The following is a 19,581-nucleotide window of genomic DNA, read 5'->3' as shown; positions in this document are numbered from 1 at the left end:
AACGATCGAATTTAAAAAAATTAAAAAATGGATAGAGCTTCTGCCATGTAAGCAGCAGTTCCCAGGTTCGAGTTCCAGTCGAGGCACACATTTTCAACTGTCCCCGTTGACTCAACGCCCGTCAGCAGCTAATGGTACTGATTTAATTGTAATTTCATTCTTTCCTTTTGTCCTTTCTTTTCCTGTTTACAGACAGTATGTAGCACACGAAACGTAGGACATTTACTGGTAACTACGTAGTTCAGAAGCTTATACTCATTAACTTGTGATGCAATACAGTTGGTTTTTGTTGTGCTGTATTTTGCAGCAAGCCAGCACAGACCCCGGAAAGTAAAATAATAAATCTTACGTCGATGTAAACACTTAATGAAAAAAAAAACACTGCCTGCCAGGCACACGACTCAAACCCTGAACCCCACACGCAAAAGTCGCACGTATACGCCCGGAGGCACACAGACGTGAATACTAACTTGGTTTGGGATGATCATGTGCAACACACAAATAGGCGCAACCGCTGCACGTGCGGCGAGATATGTCATCTGGTGACGTAACATGTTCAACATTCATCCCCCACTTTTGGGGTATTTCCCGACATTTGCAGCCCCTCGTGTCTTCCATTAAATTACTTTTTTCCGAAATACATATTTGTTGAATTGCGAATTATCTTAACGTCAGCTGTACTGGATATAGCTATATTATCCACTGGTGAAATATGAAAGTTTGTGCCGGACCCAAACTCGAACCTGTGTTTCCTGCTTATCGCGAGCGGTCGCCTTTCCACTTAAGGTTTCCGCACGTCAAGCTGCCTACATCCTTGTATCATAGTCTAATCTGTTCATCCCTTAGTGCTCGCTCTTTCACTTGTATCCCCGCAGCAGGAAGAAATGAAATGAAATGATCGTACGGCATTTATTAGCCGGAATATCCCCTTCGGGGTTCGGCCGCCGTATTGCAAGTCTTTTTAGTTAACGCCACTTCGGCGACTTGCGAGTCAATGATGATTAATGTCACACAACACCCAGTCCCCTGCCGGGAATCGAACCCGGGCCCCCTTGCGTGGTAGGCGGCAACGCTACGGAGGGGGACGCAGAAGGAACAACGAAACTACGAGGAATCGAGACATTCTTGCTATTATCGTCGTGTGCTCTGCTTTAGGCTTGTAATACAAATATTATTTGGCGATTCTACAGCTGTCTAAATATTTTTTTTCGAAATATATTGTTCAAATGGCTGAGCACTATGGAACTTAACTTCTGAGGTCATCAGTCCCCTAGAACTTAGAACTACTTAAACGTAACTAACCTAAAGACGTCACACACAGCCATGCCCTAGGCAGGATTCGAGCCTGCGACCGTAGCGGTCATGCGGTTCCAGACTGTAGCGCCTAGAACCGCTCGGCCACCCCGGCCGACTTTCGAAATACAGGGAGTAAACAAATTAGACTATGACGTAAGGATGTAAACAGTGTGACATATGGAAGTTTGAATTGGTGTAGGGAGCGTGCTCGGATAGCCTAAGTGGTAAGATAAAAGCTCGTGATAACCGAAAATTCCGGATTTGAGTCTCGGTTCGGCATAAATTTTCATTTCTCATCAACTGGTAGTATAGCTAAACCCAGTATAGTTGATGCTAAAACAATTCGCAATTCAGCAAATATATCTCAAAAAAAATATCGATGGCTGTCGGATTGTCAAGTAAAATATGGATTAAATTGCTAGCTTCAGCGTCATCTTCGTCGCTCCGGAGGTTTTTAAACGTATTTAGCAGTCAGCCTGGACGAAATTACAAAATTTGTATTTAATGTCCATGGATATGTAAATCAGAAGCTCTCTTGGAGCTCGAATGTTGATGCAAGTATCTTCATCTGACATCAGGACAGATACGTTACTATCAATGGGTACTGTCACTAGTAAAAGAACCCAGATCACCCGCCTGGAAAGCTTGAACGCTGCCATTCAGGTAAGGAGGACATCATATTGTATTTACAACTTGTGAAAGTCCATCCTTCTTGTGGACGTGGGACAGCGGCTGACAATATTAAGTAACGGAAATGGAACATCACAGCTGTATTTTCAAGGTATTTGTTATTCAGACGATTAGTTTCAGGGCAACATTTGCGTCATTTCCACTTTCTGCGTATCAAAAAAGCGACTTATATCGTTACAATGCCTGTGTCTAATAACTGATGTAAAAAATATAGTTACTATTGTAACTATATAAGCTGTTCTTTGATAAAAATGACCTGAAGATGGCGCAAACGTAGCGGTGAAACGATTCGTCTGAGCAATAAATACTTCGAAAATACGGCAGTGGTGTTTCACTTCCGTTACTGCGAATAAAATACTTGAGCAACTAAGATTTAAGCTAAACCAACGTTCAGGCCGAGCCGTAGTGGGCTTCCTCAGGTTAAAGACACACTGCTTGAGATACGCGCATAAATGTATCGATAAATAAATGTTCATTTCGTCTCGATTCGTTATTACTCCCCAATTATACATCGCCACTAATGTGACATGTGCTTCAACGACTATCTTTATTATTAACATTCCTTTCTGAAGGAACCTGATTCGGAGTAGCGGTACAAATAACTGACGGGAGATTAGAACAACAAAAAATGAAATGACATTACTGGAACGCAGCACTGCTGCCGTAGACACTTGTGCTAAACGCCGCCTCTCGGCAACTGGCGCTCTCGCGTGGTATTCGGCAGCCTCCTGAAACTTGAACCTACATTTCTGGAAAATGCTTCAAATGCACATCGTACAGGGGGAAGCATTTGTTACATCGAAGTTTGTGTTACAATAGTGTGAAACGTGAGAAAAATCAGGGTCACGTTGGGTACATGTACCGCTTGCGAGTGGAAAATTAATGTTCACCATTTTCTGGAAGCGACCGCCAACGGCGCCTCAGTTGACAGTTGCGTAGCAAGCGTGAACCAATCAGAGCGTCTTCCACTGCTTCCTCCCAGCGCGCGTAAATTCAACCTCAGTGGCAGGAGAAGCGTCATTCCGCATTGTAGCGCGCTAACGAACGCATCTTACCGCATTTTCACGTTGCACACATGGCAGGATAGAGCGCTACTCTTGGCTGGAAAAGGCATAGTAAAGACAGTGGGGGCATAAAGTACATTAGAGTCAAATGCTTGCGTAGATATATTTCTGTGGTTATGCGGATTTAAGAGATAGTAGCTATTTTCAATAGGCCATGAAATAAGTCGCAGGTAACAGAATACAGCAGCGGCCTCCCACATCCGTGACACTCGATGTATGTTAAGGCACTGTTTGGTCAACACTCAGTCTGTGACCTTTTAAAAATGACATAGCCTGCTTAGCGAAACCAATATTTTACTCGAGTAGTGACATAACAAACGATAGAGTTAAAAGTATGTACTCCTTGGTGTTCTCCGCTACCAACAAGGCGAAGAGATGTGGACACAGTAAGAGAACGGTGACAATATTTATTTGGCTTATATATTTTTCTTTTCGTTGTTGTGGCGGCAGACTTCTTTGTAATATAGTCTGACATGTAGGTTAAATTGGATGATAACAGGTTGGTTGCAAAATATTGAAAACGACGAATGTGATCTCAAGAGAATAACCGAAATTCTTTTTATTGGGTGTGTTTTAGACATATGGGATTTCGGCGAGTCGTTTTACATTTTACAAGTTGTGGCACAGTCACTAAAAAGTTTTCAGCGATCGGGGAAAATATTTGGTGTATTGTAATTCCAGGCTTGGATCGTGACTTTTATTTGTAATCAGGTATTTAATTTCGGTCGGTAATGACCAGCTTCAGATTTGGATAGAAACCTTTTGCGTCGTACATATCACGCGACTTACATGTGCTGGAACAGTCAAAATTAATAGCAATGTCTGCTTCTTCAAACAAGTTTGTGGCATGTAAAAAGCAGCACTGAAACGTACGTCCGACACATGGAGAGAGAGAGAGAGAGAGAGAGAGAGAGAGAGAGAGAGAGAGACAGTTATACCGCCACGAAGCGGCAACAAAACCTTTCGTGCCACTGCAGGGCAGTATTGTCATGTGTGTCTTCACGTGCAGTGTGTATGCTTTAGTGGCGTTCTTTACGTGCCGCAATTTTGTTTCACGAAAACGAAGTGGCAAATGATTTTGACTGCACAATCCTCACATGTAGTGGCATGATATGTATAATGCAAAACGTTTCTATTCAGGTCTGAAGATGGTCATTACCGGCCGAATTTTTACCTGTTTACAAATCAACATTGTGATTCAAGACTGGAATGATAATTAACCAAATGATTTACAGTTTGATTACTTCACGGATGAAGCTCGTGGGTGGTATCGGGAAGTTCACTAGGCCTGAAATTTCAGTTATCTCAGGCAAAGTGGCACGAAAACAATCGAGAAAAATAATCTGCTGCGAAAGTTTATTTTGGTCAGGTCCTGTAGATGTCCAGGATAAAATTTTCCGCTCCCCGTGGTAATTATTAGGAATTTTGCGCTAGTGGTCAATTTACAGATTGTTAATCTATCGGTGAATGCCAGAGTACGAACCTAGAGACAGTGGGTTCGATGTCCGGTCACCGCTAGGATTTTTGTAGAGGGAAAATTTCGGGTTTCTTGTTAGTTTAGTTTAGTTTCTCGCATAACTGGCTAGGACGGTCCCAGAGGCCGAAGAAGGCAAGTGTGTGGCGCCCTGTAGGACACTGGTACTTAAAGCGTCCGTCAGGATGATGACAGCTACGTTTTAAGGCCCTTTGGAAGCAGTTTGACGGCAGAGAAGACACCTTGCCTGCTAAACTGCTGTGGATGTAAGTCGTGTTAAAGTAGGCAACAGTGTTTCTTCAGTGGAGAACAACGTGGAGTGAGGAAGAACGGGATGTTGACTAGTCATCTCACCGTAGACCCGGTCGCGACCGTGGCGCATAATTTCAAGGTCGGCGGGCACAGGCGGCCCGTTCTCCATTATAGACCGCCATTCGACAGGTGGTTCCGCGGTCTCTTAGCCCCCTCCCCTCGCCAGCCTCCCCCCGGCGCCAGGGTGGAGGGAAGGGGCGCTGCGACAGTCGGTGCACCCCGGCAGTTGGCTGTGGCCGGGGCAGGGCTCGGCTACCGTCTCGGTGCGTCGCCTCGGGTCCGGTTGCCACGCACGCGGAGCCGCTAAGTAGGTGAGGCACCGGCGCGCGCTCTCGCGGCCGCCCGGCGCACCACGGGCGCGGCGGTCGGCAGTGTGCAAGGCGGCGCTCTGCTGGCTGGCTTCGCTGCGCCCGTTACAACGGCGGCCCCCTCGCTCGTGGCTGTCGCTCCGCCGTGTTGCTGCGTCCACCGCCTCCGCGACCGCTCGCCGGCCACGTCCATGTCGCCCAAAAGCGACGGCGTCCGCACACGGAGTCCCTGACCCCCCACGCCGAAAAGTTCGCCGGCGGACAACCCAGTGTGTTTGTGTCTGTGTGTGCACGCGCGCGTTCTCTGCCCCCCGCCCCTCGCAGTCGGAAGACGTCAGAATTCTCGCTGTGTGCTCTCTCTCTGTGGTGCAGTGTTATCAGCTCGTGATCTTTTTTTCTACACGTCAAATATGGTGAATGCCTGATTTTTTTGTGTGAGAGGAAAGGGAAAAAAGAAATATTATTTTGCCAAGTTTGTGAGCCACGTGGGTTCCAAGCATGTCTCTACTAAGTAGTGCTACAACACAGTGCTCAGTGATTTGACGAGTTGTGTGTGAGATTTGGCCTCGCCGTCGTGGTTTCTCCAGACTTCGACGAGATGCTGGGAGGATATTACGACGGGGCCCCCAACCCCTTGCTGAAAGGCACGCTGACAAGGTGAGTACCGCTGCCGTGCGTGTTTTCCAACGCTGCGCCACTCGTGCGTACCTTTATCTCTCGCTAGCTGCCCCAGCCGTTGAAATGTGAGTTGTGAAGGCGGGCGCCGAGCCTTCCATATGGAACGGTCGAGGCAGCCGCTGCGTTCGGCAAGGCCACAGCGCAAGCCACCAGGAGCTGCCGTCGGCCGAGGAGAAAGCGCACCAAACTCCCTCCCCGCTCAGAAATATCTGGAACGCCGCTTTCATCCATCCGGATGTCCCTTCTCTTCCCTTCGCTTTTTATATTGCTGGCCACCAATTCTAAGCGTTGCTACGTACGTTTTGCTCGCGTCGTTCCTAGGGTTCCACACATGCTTTTCTCTCTACCGATTCTTTACGTTATTTTCCGCATAATATGGAAAGAGTGGGTAGAATGCTGACAAATATTGGCCAAATAATTGAGCCTGCTACAAACGTCAAATGGTGCGAGCTTCAAATACTGCGGTCACTTGAGAAGGGCAGTTTCGTTACCGAAGAATTTGACCACAGAGGTATGGAAATTTGTAGGTTTCCTGTTCGACTCTGATAGTCGAAATCTTGACTTCGCTGGAAAATAAGGTAGTTAAAGGTTTAGGTTAAGTTAATAGATGACAATCTGCCCGGATCCGTGAAAGCCAACGAATGTGAAGTACTACACGTTGTGGTAAAAGCATAAGCCATACGGTACCCGCAGATTTCCGTTCGCTCCATATTTAACACGCATTTCGTTACAAAATTGCGAGGTATGTTTAAGAAAACGCTGTACTATATGATAAATTTCTTAGTTGTATTTCAGTGCCTGCTTCGTTTGCATTTCGTACATTTACTGTCAAACGTGCAAGGGGACCGACCAGTATCAGACGAAAGTCATGGTAATAGGGAAAAAAAATTACTGCTACTCGACAACGTAGAGCGAAATGTCAAATGCCATCTTCCTTCAAATACTCAACTGTCAGTTGCGAAGGATGTTTTGACACTAAAGAATTACGTCTCCAGGTTACAAAAATATGTACAATAATTTGAGGGTTAAGCGTGAATATGGAGTCGCTATAAGCGTTTCTGATTAATCTGATGGACAAAAAAAAGTCAACTCAAGTATTGTGTTGTGCAGACCAGATTAGTTTTAAAAATGTGACTTTTGTATTGAAATTGCAATAGAGATCCTGTTGCTCCTCGTCTCACGAGAAAGCATGAAAACAGAAGCCGAGCCGTATTCGAAACAACCGTTACAGGTACCATTCGTGATGTTTCGGCACACACATACTGTATCTGATAATTGTCGCGAAGACACGAATCTGTAAAGCATTCCGTTGATCTTTTGAAGTTTTCAGACGTTCTGCATACTTCTTTGCCACAATTGTAAATGATCTAATATAATCTATCACTCCGCTACAGCGGGAGGAAACTGGTGTTTCAAAATGTCTGTCGCGGTCTGTATCCGAAGCGCATCAAGACGTGACAGCTGGTGTTGACGTCCATCTCAACTATGTTCGTGAGGCTTACACACTGAAGTAATTCAGGAACATAATCTTTCCACAGCCACTGGCAGGATATTTTTATTCTTATGGCGTTTATCGAATTGTTAGCCTTAACATCTTCCGTACGATAACACTAGAAAAATCACTTAATTGAAGCTCGCAGTCGAGAACCAGTAAAATGTCACCACAGTAATTCACTTACAACATTTTGTCGTATTGCGAAAAATTAGACATGGTGCCGCTACATCTTTTCTCGTATCGTTGTACAGAAAGAAATTTAGAATGGGTTTCAGAATGTCGAAAAAGTAATGTGAAATAACATGCTAATAGGGAGCGTGGAAAGATAAATGATTAATTTGAACAGAAGTTGGGTGAGATAAAAATTGCCGTTTACAGCGTTGATGCGCGCTGAACTTCAGCGTCTGCCACTTTCAGCTCGTTCGTGAGGTCTGTGGGATCTGCTCCGATAATTATTAAATTGTTTTAACCCCCATTTCCAGTTTTTAAGAATCAGACGGGGGAAAGCTTGTTTTCTCAGTGGAATGGAGGTTCAATAGTGTTTTGACTGAAGCCAACGAAAGTGTATACGAAATGAAGGTTGCTACAAAATTCTGTGGCGTAGCCTGTACACGCTCTCCATCTTTAACGAATTTTGTCGGTTACAAAATCTAAAACTGCAGGACGAACCCAGAAAACCTGTATTACAGAACACACACTTCGCGAAGCGTGTTTTTCTTTATACTTTGTACGTAGTGGTGTATTGTGCGTAAACTAAAATGCAGTGAGAGAACGTGACGTCTACCGAGGAATTGTATAGGAAACTTATGACGTGGAAGAGAGACTCGGTTATTTGCTGCGCTACTCATTTTAACGGTGCTTAAACAAAATGTGTTGTGCGTGTGACAGTGGCGAAGATCCGTGCGAATGTGGTGTGCAGATGCCGCTTCGTGAATGCTTCAAGGTGATGGGCGGGACGGACAGCTGTTTGTGTGGCCACGGCGGCGCGCGGCAGATAACCAGCAGACAGCTGAGCGGCGCCTATGGCTGTCCCGCCTGCAGACTACAATTCGACGCTCTGCGCGCGACACCGCCAGCGGACTCGGCGCACCCCGTGCTCACCTCTGATCTAGCCCGCTGCTGCCCTCGAACACGCTGTCCAGTATAAGTAGGGCTCGACCACTGACCAACTGAGCTACAGGTTGCACCTGTGGACGCGTTTTGACCGACCGACAGAACAACATTCCTTGTCGACATGCCGGGCGGGTAGCACCACCGACTGCCGAAACCTCGCCCCCCCCCCCCCCCCTCCCCCCCCAACTCTCAACCCAATATACAGTGCCGTGTGTAGTGCTGTCGTGCCAACCTCCCGATGAAAGTTAGTTTTTCGTCACTGCGCCCTGGCTTAAATGTTCTAATACACCGGGTGATCAAAAAGACAGTATAAATTTGAAAACAATAAATCACGGAATTATATAGATAGAGTGGTACTATTTGACACACATGCTTGGAATGACATGGGGTTTTATTAGAACCAAAAAAATACAAAAGTTCACAGAATGTCCGACAGATAGTGCTTCATCTGATCAGAATAGCAATAATTAGCATAACAAAGTAAGACAAAGCAAAGACGACGTTCTTTACAGGAAATGCTCAATATGTCCACCATCATTCCTCAAAGACAGCTGTAGTCGAGGAATAATGTTGTGAACAGCACTATAAAGCATCTCCGGAGCTATGGCGACGCATTGGCGTCTGATGTTGTCTTTCAGCATCCCTAGAGATTTCGGTCGATCACGATACAATTGAGACTTCAGGTAACCCCAAAGCCCATAATCGCACGGACTGAGGTCTGGGGACCTGGTAGGCCAACCGTGACGAAAGTGGCGGCTGAGCACACGATCACCAAACGACGAGCGCAAGAGATATTTCACGCGTCTAGCAATTTTTTTTTTTTTTTGCCCTAATAAAGCCCCATGTCATTCCAAGCATGTATGTCAATTTTTACCCCTCTAAGTTATTCCGTGGTTTATTAAGTTTTCAAATTTATACTGACTTTTTGATCACCCGGTACGTAACAGGGTGCGAGGCGGATGAAACGTTAAGGACAGTTGTTTGTGGGACATCTGCAAGGAATATAGCAAAATAGGTGCAAGAAATGAATCACTTTCTTCACTGTGTAAAGAATCCACAATGGTTTCGTATGGCACTTAGAATAAAAGTACGCGGACTTTCTGTATTTCTATTTTTAAGTTTTATTTCCGATACTTCACGCAAGTGAACTTTAAAAATCCGAAATAGCGACATTCATTGGACGTTAATTCGTAAAATATCTGTCGTTAAAATCCAGCATCTATCCAAATCCTGTGATATGAAGACTAAAGCGTGGGTTTCTTTTTACAGCTCTAATAGTTGCTAAGTGCTTCATTTATTATTCTTCAGTTGTTGAATTTATATGTGCGCCACCACCATGTGCGGTCTTGTTCGAATGTGAAACGAATTTCTTGAACTTACATGCATCTTTTATGCTACATACATAAATAAATAAATTAATAATTCTTACATCAACGTCTTTTGTTTTATTTATTTTGCTTCAGCAAGACGTATTTCCTCAGTCAGCTGTAAATAACGCTGCAGGTTTCAGAAATAGTTTCAGTTGATAATAGTGGGGAGACAACTGCATTGAAGTTGAGGTCCTCTTAATTGCTTCCAGTCGCTACAAATAATAATCTAGATGAGTCTCTCCCACGACTGTATTTCTTTTTCATTAAGAATGGTTTGACGGTCTTCAGCAGCTCAGAAGTGCATGATTCATCCATTCTTCGATATTTATGAAAATCGTCGGATCCCAGCTGCCTAAGGAACCGAACACGGGTAATTCACCCAGCGGTATGTCTTAGAACATAAACACCATGAACTTCAGATTTTTAAAAAAATGACAACATGCCGGCGCTGTAATAGATAAGTACAGCCGGTCGGGACGTGTGTAGGCTGCCACGAAATCGGTCGGTCGGCCGATAAATGGGTGCTTATGGAGGGGCCTTCAGTCTTCTCCAGCCAACACGTTTGAATCGTACCGTCCTTAGGTGACGTGACGTGATTGTTTGCCTCGGCCAAACTTCGTAAAGAGACGTCCACGCCCTCCGAATGTTTACAGTGTAAAGTAGCCGTCGGCAAAGCGTCTCTGAAGCTGAAGGCAGCCCATGGAAGGTAGTGCTTGATAGGCAACGAATACATGCTAACCAAATACCGCCGCTACAATGAAACATTTTTTGCATGTTCCTTTCCTTCAAATTCTGATTTTGTCGCATATTGAGGTTTCTGTTTTGGATACGCAACGCAATTGTTCCCTTTATTGAAATGTCATTAACGAATTCGTTTCAAATATGAGTTGTGGTTATGGTGCAAAACGGTGCAAATTACTCGCTTCTTGCCGGTTACAAGCGGTACTTTGTCGAAGATAGTTAGCTGAAGCTTACGGTACTGGACTTCGGCTTTTACTCGCGGAGGAACGATGTTGTTACATGACTTGATGCCTTCATGATGAAGAGGGTAAAAGGCCGGCATCGGATGTCTCTTTTTTTTTCCCTTCTTCAACCAACCAATTTATCATATTTTAACCTAACCTGGAGCTTGGCTTATGCTACAGATGAGCCAACTCAGCCAATTTTGAAATGCATTATAGCCAGATCAGATAGTCATATCGAAAAGTAAAGTAGTCAGTCCGTATCTTCCAGCGAAAGGAATCGTTAGATTGAGCGATTCTCATTGGTTGGTGTATGCTATCGCCTGGCTGGATATAACCGGTAAGAAGGCTACAACCAGTAACAAATTACAAACGCTAGCACGCAATGCACGAACCGTGGATGTCGTTAAGTGCACACAACTTACGGGGACTGCAGGCAGGTGACGTCTTCGAGAACCTGTCATATTTCAACACGTGCATACCCTATCATTTTCAAGGCACAGCCGTCCCGCTTTGTGGTTAGAGCGTTGTGCCTTGAAAATGACAGGGTATGCAGTTACCGAAATAACGGCCGTTATAGAAGACTTCACCAGGTTGCAGTCCCGTAAGTTGTTAAGACGTTCTATGCAGTGTAGGCTCATAGTAGCCCAAAAAAATGTGGAGCGTATCTCGAAGTCTACGTTCGTAGTTGCAATTTCGTACTTCTGTGTCTTTACTACCGTATCTGGTGTAACTACCGAGAATTAACTAAACTTGGTACCTAATAGCGTAAAATACCAGGTAATTTCATTCATGAAGCGTAGGGAATCAAGAATCAACGATGTCATTGCCGACCTATATCAGATTCATTATTTATCGCGTTTGCCTTCCGTCCTTTACCATGCGGAACACTGTAAGTGCACATTAACCATAAGTGATGGGACGTCTAAGAGAATGTGGGAGGTTTTGAGTCTGGACTTCTTTGTAATTCACGCCTGAAAATATGTTAAGAACTGGAATATAGTAGATTAGTGGGAAATGAGTTTCTCAACGGAGGTAAAATTAGGGAAATGGTAATGTATATCATTACACTCATTGGCTTCACAAATCGGGGACTGTCGGCGTCGAAATACTTCATTTGTTTCGTCTCAATGGAGGAATCCATGTTTTGTGGACAATGACCTGTAACGTAGCCCTATTTATGTTAGGTTTGGAGGTGACAATTTAGTTGCATAGAAGTGAAGGAGAACAATGTGGAAGTGGCATCCTGGGCGAGAGGACAGACTCATCTTTAGTGTAGCCGGAGATCGGTGTTACCATGGAAGCTGGTAATTTCATTTTCTAATAAATTAAGTAAGCGGCAAATTTCGGCAAAAGCAGAAAATGAAAACTCTGGTAAATGCTTTATTATCGTTGTCTATTTTCCCCTGCACACGAAATACTTTTCTTCAAAAAGTGTAATCGCACCTGGTATGTTAAGATTGTTTTTAACGTTAAAACATTTAATCTCTCTCCAACGATTGAAAAGAAAACATTTTCATTAGCTGCAGATATTAGCTGCTCTGTCATCTCCCATGGACGCCCTCAACAAGTCTTACTAACATACACTTTCAGGTTGAAACGTGGACGGCGCGTTGCTAACTCATAAATCCTGTCGAGGTGATCATTTTGTACAGTACGGCACATAGCTATCACCTCCTTGGGTTAAATCTCTTGTGGAAAACTGGAAAAAAGTAGACCGAGCACATTAGAAATGTTATAAGCTGTATTTAAAAACATCAGACACCACGGCGCACTGAAGTCCACCATACTGCCGTTCTCTATTGACCATAGGCGATTAACATTGTGCCGATGTGTAGTGTTTTAAATTACTTCGATGTGATTAACACCTTAAACGAATGCAATAAATAGTGTCGTTGTAAAGATCGATAACTTTTTAAGTATTGTTTTTGCCTTTTGCGATTCTTATTTTGGATCTTGAAACGAGCATCAAACGGACGAACTAGTATACTCTAAGAATTCTTAATATATATGGTTACACAAAGCTCAATAGACAGCCCTACAGCGTAAAATAGTTATTTCTTTAAATTAAAAAAGGTTAGTTGAAACATGATCCCTTATTTGAGTAGAATTGTTTGCCAAACTAGTAATACACGTGCTGCGTGTTTTGTATGTATACGTATCCTATGCTGTAGAATGACTTGTTACGTCGCTCGATGTCCAGCCAACTAATTTGACGATCTGTTTGCTTGCGCATTGTGCTTTACGTAATTATATCTACGTGTCTGATAAAAACGTCTGCTTTCCCGTTCTAACCTGATTTTTTTTCAAGTATTTATTAAATCTGAAGGCGTTAATAACAAAAACATATAGACCCAACCTCCCCCCCCCCCCTTCCCCGCCACAATGTTTCCTCAGAGGTCGCGATGCTTTGAGATTTACTGTAAGTGTGATTGTATGACGACGTAATGGTTACGCAATGGTGACGATTAGTTGCTTGTTGATAGTGACCGGTCAAAACTGACGGGACACACAGTGTTCAGTTTCAGATAACGTACAGAATTAAGAGCAGATGAAGAATGGACTTAGCTGGCCGGGGTGGCCGAACGGTTCTAGGCGCTTGTCTGGAAACGCGCGACCGCTACGGTCGCAGGTTCGAATCCTACCTCGGGCATGGATGTCTGTGATGTTCTTAGGTTAGTTAGGTTTAAGTAGTTCTACATTCTAGGGGACTGATGACCTCAGATGTGTCGTTACATAGTACTCGGAGCCAAGAATAGACGTAACAGAAAGTGCGGGGTAGGGGACAGTAAATTTTATCTGGCGCTTAAGGGTTAATGGCTGGAAGAAATGAAACATTCAACCAAGCCAGTTTTGATTAGTGGCGCTTCAACTAGATAACTACGTAATCAATATGGTTAATACATCATAAAATCACGGATATTTTAACTACCCAAGTATCGGATTCCCGAGGAATTATGAGGGGAGGAGGGGGGAGAGTTGATTTTGGAAGGAATGTTCTTGTTATTAGCGTCTTTAAACGTACAGAAAAACCCGTTTCGTATTGGGAAAATAGGGCTTCCTAAACATGAGAACGGAAAACAGTTCATCAAAATTCCGCCTTTATTGCGGGTCGATGGCTAAAGCCAGTCTACGGATACAAAGGACTGCAGTTCTGTGTATCACAAGATTTTTGTCACTCACTGCTCCCTGGTGTCATTGACATGGTACTGCACGCTAGCTGGGGCAGTCAGTCAAATTTCGAGAAAGGCCCCCTCTACGCTCAATTGCCTAGGGAGGTATCGCAGTTACCAAACGAACGTTAGGGTTGAGAACAGCAGTATTTTTTATCGCAATATCTATTGTACACGTTGGTCCGGTAAGATACGCAATTATCAACTTCATATAAATTAAATCAGTTGCAGTACAATTACTTATTTTCGGGAGGAGAGACAATACAATTGTAGACTAGGATGGGTAACGTTAACGTCCTTCGAGAGTAACGTTGGAAGGAAGCACTGTGAGATTTGAAGGGAATGCAATAGCTTACGATAAATAGCCAATTAGCAAGAAGGGGACATTCACTGGCTTCGCAAATTGTCAAACAGACGATCGAGTCTATCCTACACGTCGGGCTTGGCTGCATGTAAGCCGGTAGTTCTAAAAAAAAATGGCGCGGAATTCAAGCAAACACCAAATGCAAATAGAAACTCACGGCCCGTGATTGTAATGCGCGCGACTTTGTGCCTACGGTGAAGCCACAATCTTCATCATTAGGTAAGAACACTATGGTCTGCTGCTGCAGAGGGAGGGGGGAGGGGGGGAGAGAGAGACAAGGCCCTCCTCTTTCTTAAAGGGCAGAGAAACAGCATACTGGAATCTAGATTGCACTCACGAATCACTCTGTCTACTACAATGCTACAGTGTTTCGTCTTATTTACTAGCTAAGTGGCAGCGGGCGGAAACTTTCCGTACCGGCCCAAAGTCACCAAACTTCCACATATTTCTTCGCACAAAACGGCCAAGTTATATTGTGCGTATAGTAAGAATACCTAACAGAGAGAGTATGTAACAGCAAATAAGAATGCTACAGGCCGCAGCGTTGTCCACAAAGGACTGATATGTCAGATGAGATCACAGAGCGGTATGACAGCTGTGCAGGAGACGGAAGGTGTGACAAAGGTATGAGGTGCCCTTCCTCGTGTTCCAGTTCAACGCTTCAGTTTCAATGTTTGCTGCCGGCCGGAGTGGCCGAGCGGTCCTAGGCGCTACAGTCTGGAACCGCGCGACCGCTACGGTCGCAGGTTCGAATCCTGCCTCGGGCATGGATGTGTGTGATGTCCTTAGGTTGGTTCTAGGGGACTGATGACCTCAAATGTTAAGTCCCATAGTGCTCAGAGCCATTTGAATCAATGTTTGCTAATTGTTGCAGTTATTTGCTCATACCAAAGGCCTCGCTTGAAACATTTACAGTCATATTTGTCAACTGTGAATAGGGCGAAAGTGTAGGGTGAATGTGTAATTTTATTTGGCTGTTACTAACGAATGATTCGAAATTATTATAGCCACCTGTCAAACACGACTCTAAGAATTATGTCGAAAGAAGACGCACCGTTACGACAAATTTAGGCCAGTCTGTGTAGAAAAAAGGGGGCCTTTATTTTGTAGTCGCACTTAAATTTTCTCTGACTATCTGTTTCGCTACGAAGTATCCCCCGACGCGCAGTCATCACCCTTCTTACAGTCAAGTATGTATCACATGTTTGACAGTACGTTACAGACAACTTTAAAACTGGGGCTGCCACAGCTAAAATAGTTATATATGGCTGATTGACAATTTATAGTGTAAACTGTTGTTTAAACAGAGGTGTTAATAGTATCGGATGTAAAGCAGAATGAAGAGTCCAATAGTCCGCTGTAACTGTATTTATTCCAGTCGATTATATACCACGCAAGCGTTTTCGCAACCTTCAAGTTGCATTTTCTGGTAATATCTGTACAGAATAATTTTTTAAATTAATGCTTTGGTAAAGAGGAACTGAAGTTAATTGAGATCTTAAAATACTGAATGACTAGACTTAAACACGGAAGAAAATATTACGTATCAGGTTAGGAAATTAGGTGTGGATCATGTACGCCCTACAAAGAATGGGCCTGTACATATTTAATAAATACGGTTTGTAATTTCATAGCAGAAGAGTTACAATTGCTATTTTATATGGTATGGGGAGTAACAGAATGCCGCAGAGTAACAATTGGCGTGGCTAAGTAAAGTTCTAAGACCTCCTCAATTGACAGAAAACCATAATCAATTGATAGAAATAAACCATCTGTGTTGAAAGTTACGTCTAAAAACAAAACAAAAAATGGAATTAGAAATCAGAACTGATCCTCGATTAAAAAACTGTGAAGCATTAACTCAAATGAAAAATAGATAGGGACCCCTTCAGACGCCGGTGACCGAAACGAAGCAGCTTATGGTGCAGGTCAAACTTACTTGATTGTACATGTTAAGAAACTGCTAGGCTTTAGACAACAGTGCGACTACACACATTTTCTGGTGGTGTTCACCGCTATCCCAGCCGACAGTACGTTGGAAATGTGTAACATTCGTGTAGGATATGTAACAGCATATCGCAGACGGTGTCTACCGTAGTTCTTCATGACGTCTACATCCAAACCACAAGACGTAATAAAATAATAAATTCAACCCGACGGGAAACCCACTATCACGCTAGAAAACACAGCACAGGGCCTCCGCTTCCATATTGTTTTGATTAAGAAAAGGAATACAAAATCGAAGTGCTACTCTCGAAATTCAATTTATTTATCGTACGCCATACACAGAGTTTTTGAATCAGAAGAATGATTATACATACACAAAGATTGCTAAACTACTACATACGAACACTTCAAAACAGCTCTCTAACGCAATACAATAAAAATTGTAATAGCTCTAAGTGTATATCAAGATCTTCTGCATAATTCATCATACCACTCGTCACAGGCAGCAAATCTTCGAAAGGCACTTGTGGGACATGTTGGAGCGTGAGCAACTGTCTATCGTTCAGCACCACGGTCGAAATATGGTGAACAAGATTTATCCCAATTATGGAGAGTGTCTTCTCGTTTACCCCGGTACCTTCCTGATTCGATTCTGTGTGTCAAACTGCCTCAGGCTGGTCAAATCCAGAGGCTTCTGGATGCAGGAAGGAAGGTTCTGTTTCCAAGAGCGTTTCCATTCATCTATTCACTTTTAGGAAGAATCCTGGCTGTGACAAGGGTGGAACCTCTTAATCATTTTCGCTCCACGGGGAATACATCAATGGGAAGTCGGTGTTCCAAACAGTCTTCTGGTATTCACATTGTAATGCACTCTCCCTTGTGATTGAAGGAGGTAGAATGTGACTCAAGAAAGGTATCTAGAACGTAGGACTAGATAGTATGGACCCACTGCCAATGCCCATGGATTCGCTAAGTTGTACACCTTTTTCACATACGGATCTTAAAGACAGAAAGATGCGCAGTATTCAGTTGAGTATTCCAATCCAAGAAGCTATACTCGAAGAGTATAAAGGATGTTGTTCTTGCTTTTGAGCATAGCAGATGTTGGTGTCAAGTGCACCTTACAACAAAGTCTGTCTAGCGTCATCAGTAGGTAGTTTGGTTACATGTTATGACGAATTTTATCTACCTCGAAATAATAAAGGGCTCTGTGTGCCAGTGTATTTGGACAGATGAAAACATGCGACTTCTGTTTTGAGTTGGGTAGTAACCTCCAGTTTTTTGGGTGTAGCTACTGCCCAGTCATCCGGAAAGCCAAACATTCTCGATCATGTTGGAGGAACGTCAGATACATCTGAATTAAACAACAGAGGAGGGAGGGAGGATCCCTGCAGTAAGTCATACGCAATACCATGAAACAGACTGTCATTTCCCGTAATTACCCCAAACCGTAGCGTATGCTGCATTCGAGCAACGAAAGCATCTCCGTATGGTATCCTGCTTCAGTAAATGTTAATGCCAAGACCTGAGCACCGCAGCCCCGTCTTGGTTGGTATGCAGCTTGTTCAACAGGAATATTGCTGGATTAATCCGATTGTATAGAATTTATTCAAGGAACTTGTAAATAGTGCGATTGGGCGATAATTTTTTGGCTGTCATGATGAGTATTGCAATGATATTTGATTGCTTCATTTCTTGTGGGTTTGAACAGGATATCATAATGTCAGAAGGAATCCGTGAGCCATGTTTCTGCACATTTCCCACACTGCAGAACAAATTTGCGATGGATTGCATCACATCCTCGTGCCTTTGCAGGTTTTAGACTCTCAGGAGCAAAGAAAATTTCAGATATAGAGAGAGATCTTGAAAAAAATTCATTAGTGTCCCTCTTGAGCAATATTAGTACGCGTCTGGTAGATCTTACATGAGCTTGATCCCTTGGTGCTTTGGATGCACAGTATGTCTAAATGTGACGCAATCATATTGTCTTATGAGCATTATCGCTTAACTTCGTTTCCATCCAACTTAATAATGACCACGCTACTCAAGCTGATGTTTGAAAGCAGTCAGTAGTCAGTATCTCCATAGTGCCTCCAGCTGGATAGAGGTGACGACGCTGGTTATCCGCCAATTTTGTCATCACTTTGTAGGAATTAACCATTCTATTCCTCGATAGTTCCATTCCAGCCTGTAATATATTGCTTCCGGTAGCCTATAGTGATTACCTGCTTTGCTACATTTATCATAGCTCCAACAGGCATCTCATAATTACTTTTGGGAGAATCCAACGAAGACATTTTTCCACACTTTTAGCAAGTACATGCCACTTTGCATTTCTAAAATTCCATATAGGCCTTGGAAAGTTTGATAGAAGTAGGATTAGAGTCCCAATTTCGATCAAGATTGGACTGTATTGCCTGTGTGGGAAACTTTGTAACAAAAGCCGTGAACTTTGAAGAGGTAGTTCATACTCATAAGTTACAAAGAATAGATCGGGATTATACTCCTGTCGCCATGATGCTGATACGAAATGTCTCTTTATCTTTTGCGTCAAACACGAAACATAAGTTGTCTTCTGTCCAGTTTACGACTTAACCATTTTCATTATACTCCCACTGGTGAATGTTAAAAGCTCGTAGATATAGGGCGAGACTTTGATACCGGAATGATCTGTGAAGGACAAGCTATAGCTGGGGGTTTATATATATTGGTTAGTGTTGGTTCTCAAGTTTTTATTGTAAATTCGTGGATGTCATTGAGATCAGCTTAGATGTGCTTTCCTGATTGCCGACCATACGTGAGTTTCTACTACGTCAGCAAACAGTACGTTGTTTCTAGCAAGTCAAAGCTATTAATTCTTCGTCTGATTCATTTGACATAAATTCAGTTGAATTATACTTCAGACACTCTCAATCACTGTAGTTCGATACAACTGCTCTGAAGCATTGTTCACTTAGCAAAGATTTTGCACGGAGGCTTCCCGAACACATTTGGCACGTCTGCCGCTTTTGGGAAACCTTACATAACCCGCACTAGGTTTCTCAGTCTTTTTTAACAGAAAACTAAATTCCAGTGTGCTGAGACGCTTGCGTAATAAGTTTGTTGAACAGCCATTCGTCACCCCATAACAGTGGCAGAAGATTGTATAGTTGGTTCTCGGAACAGTTATTTGCATTGCGATTCTTCGTGTCCGGTAATACGTAAGTAAGAATGCGATTGTGCGTGACTGATTATGACACACGCGAGCAGACGTACCGCCTCACAGTAAATCGTGGTAACAGACACTACGAGTGGAACACAGTGGTAGTAGTTGAGAGTTGCACATGCCCTGAATA

The 19,581-nt window shown here is 43.5% G+C and overlaps 1 protein-coding gene across 2 annotated transcripts in view; it reads left to right on the top strand.

The window, feature by feature from the left end:
• Positions 1-5,043: 5,043 nt before the first annotated feature.
• The window catches only part of LOC126282160 (AF4/FMR2 family member lilli-like), an 896,885-nt gene continuing 882,347 nt past the window's right edge, over positions 5,044-19,581 (top strand). Inside the window, exon 1 of one of the 2 annotated variants that reach the window (XM_049981677.1) lies at positions 5,044-5,801. In XM_049981677.1, coding sequence (XP_049837634.1) covers positions 5,743-5,801 — 59 coding nt within the window. In that variant the 5' untranslated portion in view covers positions 5,044-5,742. The remainder of the gene's footprint in view (positions 5,802-19,581) is intronic. The other variant, XM_049981681.1, reaches the window with a different exon arrangement.

Source organism: Schistocerca gregaria, chromosome 7 (assembly GCF_023897955.1).
Source record: "Schistocerca gregaria isolate iqSchGreg1 chromosome 7, iqSchGreg1.2, whole genome shotgun sequence".
NCBI classification, from domain to species: Eukaryota; Metazoa; Arthropoda; class Insecta; order Orthoptera; family Acrididae; genus Schistocerca; species Schistocerca gregaria.
The sequence above is the reverse complement of the archived record's forward strand: the minus strand, read 5'-3'. Positions and strand labels throughout refer to the sequence as shown.